Source organism: Procambarus clarkii, chromosome 36 (genome assembly GCF_040958095.1).
Source record: "Procambarus clarkii isolate CNS0578487 chromosome 36, FALCON_Pclarkii_2.0, whole genome shotgun sequence".
Taxonomy (NCBI): Eukaryota; Metazoa; Arthropoda; class Malacostraca; order Decapoda; family Cambaridae; genus Procambarus; species Procambarus clarkii.
The window spans coordinates 43435042-43444615 of record NC_091185.1 but is presented as its reverse complement, the minus strand read 5'-3'; the positions used below and the strand labels follow the sequence as shown (position 1 = coordinate 43444615).

The 9574-nt window shown below is 40.6% G+C and overlaps 1 protein-coding gene across 1 annotated transcript in view; it reads right to left on the bottom strand.

Moving 5' to 3' along the window:
* Positions 1 to 9574, bottom strand: part of LOC138371799 (nephrin-like) — a 294100-nt gene that overhangs the window by 3276 nt on the left and 281250 nt on the right. The window contains exon 6 of the mRNA XM_069336824.1: positions 2007 to 2151. Coding sequence (XP_069192925.1) covers positions 2007 to 2151 — 145 coding nt within the window. The remainder of the gene's footprint in view (positions 1 to 2006; positions 2152 to 9574) is intronic.

The window sequence follows — 9574 nt, the reverse complement described above, 5'->3', positions numbered from 1 at the left end:
CTTGCCTGACTTGTTTAATAGAATTCTACGATCAGGTGACAAAGATTAAGCAAGAACGAGAAGGCTGGGCGGACTGCATTTGTTTGGACTGTCGGAAAGCCTTTCACACAGTCCCTCATAAGAGGCTGGTACATAAGCTGGAGAGACAGGCTAGAGAAACTGGTAAAGTGCTAAAGTCGAGAAAGGAATACCTATGCAATAGGAAGCAAATAGTTACACTGAGGGGTGAGACCTCAGATTGGCGTGAAGTCACCAGTGGAGTCCCACAGGGCTCTGTACTCGGTGCTATCCGGTTTCTGATATACGTAAACTATTTCCGGGAGGGTATAGACTCATTCCACTCAATGTTTGATGACGACGCCAAAATTATGATTAGAATTAAGACAGAGGAGGACTGCTTGAGGCTTCAAGAAGACCTAGACAAACTAAAGGAATGGTCGAACAAATGGTTGTTAGAGTTTAACCCAAGCAAATGTAATGTAATGAAGATAGGTGTAGAGGGCACGAAGCCAGTTACAAGGTATCATTTGGAAGATGAAATTCTTCAAGAGTCAGAGAGAGAGAAAGACCTGGGGGTTGATATCACGCCAGACCTGTCCCCTGAAGCCCATATCAAGATGATAACATCAGCAGCATATGCCAGGTTGGCTAACATAAGAACGGCATTTAGACACTTTGTATACCACCTATGTCAGACCGATCCTGGAGTATGCAGCTCCAGCGTGGAGTCCATATCTAGTCAAGCATAAGACAAAACTGGAAAAAGTTCAAAGGTTTGCCACCAGACTAGTACGCCGGGCTGAGAGGTATGAGCTACGAGGAGAGACTATGGGAATTAAACCTCACGTCGGTAGAAGACAGAAGAGTTAGGTGGATATGATCACCATACAAGATTCTCAGAGGAATTGACAAGGTAGATGAAGACAGGCTATTTACCACAAGGGGCACACGCACTAGGGGACACAGATGGAAACTGAATGTACAAATGAGCCACAGAGATATTAGACTTTTTTTTTTTAGTGTCAGAGTAGTTGACAAATGGAAAGCATTAGGCAGTGATGTGGTGGAGGTTGACTCCATACACAGTTTCAAGTGTAGATATGATAGAGTCCAATAGGCTCAGGAACCTGTACAGCTGTAGATTGACGGTTGAGAGGCGGGACCAAAGAGCCAGAGCTCAACCCCTGCAAGCACAAATAGGTGAGTACACCCACACACACACACATGCGAGTTTCCTAGTACAGTGAGCTGTGCCTTTTCCACAGATTTTCATAAATCTATAATCTTAGTGCATTAACTAAGTAATGAAATGTAATTTCTTACATTTAAAATGTACAATGTACTTGTACATTTAAATGTTAAAAAATTAAAAAAAATATTTCCCAACCAGGTGTTAGAATTTTTATCTTCGCGAGATATACATAACTTGAGAAGTTGTTATTATTGGTTCTTTCACTGCTGACAATTATGACAATCTTTTCTCAAAAAATAATTGAACATATAACAACCATTTTGTTCAATGAAAAAATTGGAGTATTGCAATTAACGGTGTTAAAAAATCATTCTATTAATTGTTTAGGAAGTACGAAAAAAATTCTAGGCTTAGGTTATCATGTAAATGTACCTTATTATGCCACAGATAGTATATATTAGATCTAGTATTATTTCTGTGCTTCTGGTTACGTAGAAACCCAAAAGTCCAAAGGTTAAATTTTTTTAAAGATTAACCAAATAGTTGGCATAAGCACTACCATCACTGGTAAATGGACTGAGTTATCAACACAAAGACCGCTAGCATCACCAAAACTTGCACCAAAACACCATAACACAAGCCCTCCCGAATATCAGAGGTCACCCTCATCGATCCAATGTCACACCACCACCACAACCACACCACAATCACACCACAATCACACCACTACCACCACACCGCCACCACCACAATACCATACGACCACTACCACACCACCACCACACCACCCCTACAAGACAGCGTGAGGACTCACAGTGGACAGCGAGGGTGAGCTGGTCGTGGAGCACAGTGCCAGGCAGGTTAGGACTGAAGGCCTTGCACACGAGGGGCGCTCCGTGGTCCCCAGGCTCAGGGGTGAGCTTCACAGTGCTCACACTCACGTTACCCGCCACCGTCGTCTGTAACCAGCAAGAAGGAGGGCGGTTAGCACGTTCGGCAGGGGAGAGAGAGAGAGAGAGAGAGAGAGAGAGAGAGAGAGAGAGAGAGAGAGAGAGAGAGAGAGAGAGAGAGAGAGAGAGAGAGAGAGAGAGAGAGAGAGAGAGAGAGAGCGAGAGAGAGAGAGAGAGAGAGACAGAGAGAGAAAGAGAGAGAGAGAGAGAGAGAGAGAGAGAGAGAGAGAGAGAGAGAGAAAAAGAGAGAGCGAGAGAAAAACTCATGAAATGAATGAGTTTCAAGGAGCAGGCATCAGATGAGCTGAGGTAGGATATCAGCTCATGCTTGCAGTTTCACTAGGTACGTCATTTGACAGCCGTTGTGAACCCTAAACCTAGTTTAAAAAAATGTGTCAAAAGGACAAAGACAAATGTAAATATAAATAACATTCTTACTTATAATTAAAATTATCACTAAAATTAATAAAATCAGTTCAATATTATAATCGTCAGAGAAAATATGCTCACACACAAAGTCTCCACACACCTTCCCAAGTTAACACATCATTTACAAAGACTTAACAAATGAATCATCAGTGATATCAGTGGCAATAACGAGCCAACAAAGTGGTCCACCACAGTTTCTGTCATTTGTCACTGGCACGATGGGAGCAAATTGCAATGTGTTATGCAACACAATATCAACGGTAACTAAAAATATGCATTTCAGTTCTCTAAATTTTGGGCTGAAAGTAATTTATTGGTTAACTTGTAACATAAAAAGTCCAAGTTCATATATTATATATATATATATGTATATATATATATATATATATATATATATATATATATATATATATATATATATATATATATATATATTGTGATGATAATCTCTTTCAAGAGAGATTGAGCCTGCTCTTCCCTACCTTAAGTTACGTTTATTCTACTAGTATAAGATGCTACATTCAAGATACATCCACCAGTAGCACAAAACGTTTTGACCAGGAGGCAAAACGTACCTCCACGCCGGCTCGTCATTAACCAGCCAACTACCCATCCCAGCCTGCCTGCTCCTGATTGGTGACTCGCCGACTGCACACTTGCACACTGCACCTCAGCGCCATCTACCTGAGTCGATGTCTGAGCTTGAACCAGCCATCAACTTCAGAATATTCTTTGTGCTCTAAGAGTTGACATCTCTCTCTGGCATACTAAGCTCTGTATACTAAGGGAGGTCTCAGCTATTGCCAATATTCTCAGCACCTAATTATTTTTCACTGTATATTTATATTATTGTAGAGTAAACTTCATCCCTATTAATCATTTATGTTATATTGTTTTTTGACTTGTTCATTTACACTGTACATAAGCCAAGGGATTGTCTTTGTTCATATTTTGTTTTCTATAATAATTAAAGTTTCATTGTTCATACTTTGTGTTTTGCGTGTCTTCCCTTACTTTACCACAGACAAACAGGCAAGCAGTCTCTTTTTTTTTGTAAGTGTGACCAGGCATTGACACCTGCCATTGGAGGACTGCCAAACATCTACACTCCAATACTTTCCCGTCACATTTAATGTGAGCCTGTCCACGGAGCTTCACTCGGGTACTAGTATTAGAACATCAATTTGTGGTAAGCGCACTTGGCTTTGATACAGTTGCTTTTCAATATTTTCAGTACTTTTCATATTTATATGGTGCTGTGTGTATTGTGCATTCTGAGAGTAGCATATGGTGAGTGGTGGATAACTTTGGATTACGTGGTGACTGGAGGCCTCAGTCATTCTCTTACTTGGTCATCCCTCCCTCCGTGTTATTACTCGTGTTTACCACCTTTTGTCCCAAGGATATTTCTCACATTATCGGCAGATCATCATTGTGGTACCCTGGTACTTTGGTTTGTCTTCGGGTCAAAACACCCTATCTTCTGCAATCCGACCGAAGGAGGATAAGAGGGCCATAGTTCCTCTAGCACGGACTACGTTGCTGAGTTAGGACCTCAGCAGCAGTTCTCGTCACCAGTTGACAATCGCACCCCTACACGTCGGTCAGAGATGATGATATTTACTTAGGTAGGGAATTGGCTTTCTTTTTTTTCAGAGCACAAAGTTCGCTAATTCTGTAGTATCATATTTCATTTAGTAGGAAACCCCTTGCTTATGTCCTAAAGAGACTCGGCAAAGTATGCCTACATTCTTGGACTACCTTATTCACTTTTGGAACAATTCAATGTTTCATTTGTTTCAGAAACTATCAGTTTCACTTATTTAATAGTATTTTCTTTTCCTTATTCTCTTACATTGAGTACCGGGTACAAGATTTCCTGCGATTTTGATTGACTAATCATTTACCATCCTAAGATTAACGTTAATTGTTAAAGATTAAAATTCCACAGGATAGTTACCAGTTGCCACGTTATCCTGCTTCTGACATTTACCATATCACAACTATATTCGTTGTACATTTATTTGCTATCTTTCACCATGTTTCGTCTCCAAGCTTTTCATAACGATCCAGCAGGTGAAATAGGGACCTTATGTCGTGCCAAGAGGACTGAATTACAAGCTCCTGCCCACGAGTATCAACTAGAGGTTCCCCAAGGAGCCAACAAAAATGACTTGCACAACTTATTAATGGATCACCTCTTAGATGAAGGGAAGATTGACTCTGGAACTCACGAAACTTATTCTATTGCAGATAAACATGATTTGGCAACTATGAAACTCAAACTCGAACTCGCAAAGCTCGAGCGGGAGGAACAGCAAGAAGCTATCCACATTAGAGAAAGAGAGGCTGAACTGGCGAAAGAAGCTCTACAACTGAGGGAAAGAGAAGCTGCAATGAGGAAAGAAGAGCAAGAACGAGAGGCGGCCCTAAAGGAACGTGAGATGGCCCTATTCAGAGAGCGTGAGCGAATACAGCTTGAAGCAAAACAACGCCACCTGGAGATACAACGCGAGCATGACAAACAGCAAGCGGATATGGCTATAGAATGTCGTCAACGAGAACTCACGTTGGAAACTACAGCACTATTGAAAAGGAACTACTCTCCATCGTCCTGAACTTGCAGCACTTCGAATCATACCTACAAAGTGCTCGGTCTACCACCATCTACTCAGCCCACAATCCCCTACGCTTCCTGCAGCAAGCCCAATTCAACAATCAACGGCTTCTACGATGGGCTTTATATCTGCAGAATTTCAACCTGGAGATCTTCTACATCAAAGGTTCTGACAACATCATAGCAGACGCCTTCTCCAGAGTCTATGAGGTAGAGGCAGCTCCACCTACCACTTCACCCGGAACCGCAGGCTTCGGGGGAGAGTTGTGACGATAATCTCTTTCAAGAGAGATTGAGCCTGCTCTTCCCTACCTAAAGTTACGTTTATTCTACAAGTATAAGATGCTACATTCAAGATACGTCCACCAGTAGCACAAAACGTTTTGACCAGGAGGCATTACGTACCCTAAACCCCCAACTCCACACTCCCTCCACTCCGGCTCGTAATCAACCAGCCAACTACCCATCCCAGCCTGCCTGCTCCTGATTGGTGACTCGCTGACTGCACACCTGCACACTGCACCTCAGTGCCATCTACCTGAGTCTATGTCTGAGCTTGAACCAGCCATCAACTTCAGAATATTCTTTGTGCTCTAAGAGTTGACATCTCTCTCTGGCATACTAAGCTCTGTATACTAAGGGAGGTCTCAGCTATTGCCAATATTTTCAGCACCTAATTACTTTTCACTGTATATTTATATTATTGTAGAGTAAACTTCATCCCTATTAATCATTTATGTTATATTGTTTTTTGACTTGTTCATTTGCACTGTACATAAGCCAAGGGATTGTCTTTGTTCATATTTTGTTTTCTATATTAATTAAAGTTTCATTGTTCATACTTTGTGTTTTGCGTGTCTTCCCTTACTTTACCACAGACAAACAGGCAAGCAGTCTCTTTTTTTTTGTAAGTGTGACCAGGCATTGACACCTGCCATTGGAGGGCTGCCAAACATCTACACTCCAACACTTTCCCGTCACAATATATATATATATATATATATATATATATATATATATATATATATATATATATATATAAGTATATATATATATATATATATATATATATATATATATATATATATATACATATATATATATATAAATGCGAACAAGCCTGAATGGTCCCCAGGACTATATGCGACTGAAAACTCACACCCCAGTTTAGTCATATATATATATATATATATATATATATATATATATATATATATATATATATATATATATATATATATATATATATATATATATTTCTAAAATATAGGGAAGGGAGTACCACCTCTGGCTGGAAGAAGGGGGACCCATAGCCTCGGAGGAAACCACATATAACGCATTGGAGGGAATGTGGGTCCCCCTCCAATATAGTTTCTGTGTGCTTTTCTCCTACCACCCCCTTCCCTTTTTTTTTTTTTCCTTTATTGTGTATTTAAAGGTTACAAAACATACAAGACAAATGCCTAAAGGTTATGGATCTCTTGAAGCTCCTCCGCTTCTGGACAGGAACCGAGGACGCAGCAAGCATTTCCCCTCTGGATCGCCACACTGAGATGCTGAAACAAAAAACTGGAAGCCCTTGGGTCTCTGGTGACGACTTGGAACCCAATTCCTTGAGAAATCCCAAGGCACTCTTGCCCCAGAGGCCATGCGTCTCAGACGCTATGGGAACAAAGAGGTATTGACCTTCCAGTCGCCTGTACTTGAGTGATTTTGCTGTTTCCCTGTGGTCGGCCGCCCCACCTGCTTGATCAGCTCCGAAGTGTACATAGGTGTCGGCAAGGGTGGATACACATGTGTAGTCCCACACCAACTGTCTACCCTCCTTCCATGATTATATGGTGATGCCATCAGGGCGAAGTGCGGGGAAATCCGGGTTTTGGACCCCTAGGATGCGAGGTTCTCTCTCTGCTGGGCACCCAGCTGAGACGAGGCTTCTCTTGATGATGTCATTGACCTCGTTGTGTCTTGCATGCCAGCCCTTTGTGCTTCCGCAATGCAACCCATGTAGTCCGTATTGGTCTGCTTCCACCCTGTTGCAAATACACTTGTATTCAGTGTGAATTAGGGCACCAAGGCGGAGGGCCACTGCTACACGAAGGGATTCTGGATCTAGGCGCGTGCCCATTGCTGACATGGGTACTGCCAGGAGGAAGTCTCCTGCATGGGGGGCACACACTGCTCTGTTGCGGGCTTTCTTCTAGTCTGATGTTGCGACGCTGAGCATGGCATCAGCTACTTTTTCCACTAGAGGGTGGTCCCAGCCGGACTGTTTGTGTTGTTTTGTTGGCTCTATAATGGTTGCTGGGGCTGCAAGAACATCCCACTGATTTGAACATTCAGTGAAAGCAGGATCGTGTATTCCTGCTGAATCTCTCAGGGTTGCAGGTAAAATATCTCTGACGAGGTCGTGCGATGTATGAGAGGAGGAAAGGAAGGCTGGTAGAGCAATTTGGGAGGCTGTGCAGACACCAAGGCCGCCGAGTCTTACAGGAAGGGTTGCTTGCTCCCACTGAGAGTCGTCCAATGGCAGGTTCAGGACTTTCACCAGCATGGACCTCAGAAGGGTGTCATACACATTTAACTTAGGGCTGCTGTAGGATGGAGAACATCTCAGAAAGTAGGTCAACTTAGGGAAAGACAGGCATCTTGTGAGGGGGAAGAAAGCATCATGGACATCAATCTTGTCAATCCTGTCCAGCATTCTCTTTAGGTCAGTGATTTTTGCAACCAGGACCTCCTCGATTGCTCGTCGGCCAATGGGGACACCCAGGAGAGTGCAGTCAGGTGGCTCGACAACCAGAATGTCTGGAAGAACATTTTGTATTTGCCCAGTGATGTCTGGGTTGCGGGAGATTATTTCACATTTGGATGCATTGAGAATGAGGCCTAAGGCTGCTCCCTGCTCCTGGATTTTCCATATATCCTCCAAAATGGTTTCCGGAGTTCCAGCTAGAGTGCCATCATCCAGGTACCAGATGTTTAGCTCGCTTGTCAGACTATCAGTGACCTCTTTGATAGCTAGGCAGAAAAGGAGGGGGGCTAAGGGGTCACCTCGTTGGACACTTTCACAGTAGTTTATTTCATGTTCCCCAAAAAGGAGCAATATATATATATATATATATATATATATATATATATATATATATATATATATATATATATATATATATATATATATATATATATATATATATACACACACACACACACTAGCCCTAGCCGTACCCGGCCACGCGTTGCTGTGGCTCAGCAAAGCATGTGCATTGCTGAGCCACAACAACCTTCCCCTGTCATCCAATCTTATCCACCATTCCCTTCCTCCACCACCCTCTCGTCTTCCCAAATGATCTGATGTTCCCATCAGAAAATTGGGAACATCAAATTATATGATGTTTCCATCACTGAAATATAGGAAAAAAAAACGAAATGAAACAGTTAAAAAACGAAATGAAAAAAAAAAGAAAAAAAATAGACTATACTCATGAAATAAACGCTAGGGTAAACAACACAGCTCAATTCCAATGCAATGTCAAACAAAGTAATTAAATCAAAATGAAAAAAAATCGAAATCTATGAAAATTCAATTTGTGAATGCAATAGGAAACATTGATTATATATATATATATATATATATATATATATATATATATATATATATATATATATATATATATATATATATATATATATATATATTTATATATATATATATATATATATATATATATATATATATATATATATATATATATATATATATATATATATATCATTAAATATGACCGAAAAAGTAAGATTAATAATTCTTCACGATTTTTCTCAATATTTCTTATGTTTCTTTTCACTGTTAATGGTAATTGAAAAATCAATTCTCCAAAATTCATTTTTATTTCTAGTCTCTAGACTAGAAATTTCTAGTTAGACTGCTACCAAAATATACTAGTATATATATATATATATATATATATATATATATATATATATATATATATATATATATATATTTATTTATTTTTTTATTTATACAATGCAGCTAGAGCCTACATTGCAAACATTACAGATGAAAAAGCCCTGATAAAGCTGGACTTCAAAAATGCTTTCAATCTTGCTAGAAGGGATGCAGTACTCAGGGCGGTTCATCGCCTTTTTCCTATCCTCTACCCATTTGCAAACTCCTGCTACAGCAAGAATCTATCTCTGCTATTCAGGGAACATGAAATTGAATCACAAGAAGGTGTCCAACAGGGTGACCCCCTGGCTCCTTTTCTTTTCTGCCTAGTCATCAAGGAAGTCACCGATAACCTGTCTAGTGAGCTCAATATTTGGTTTTTGGACGATGGTACTTTCGCAGGTTCCCCAGCCTCACTCTTGGACGACATAAGA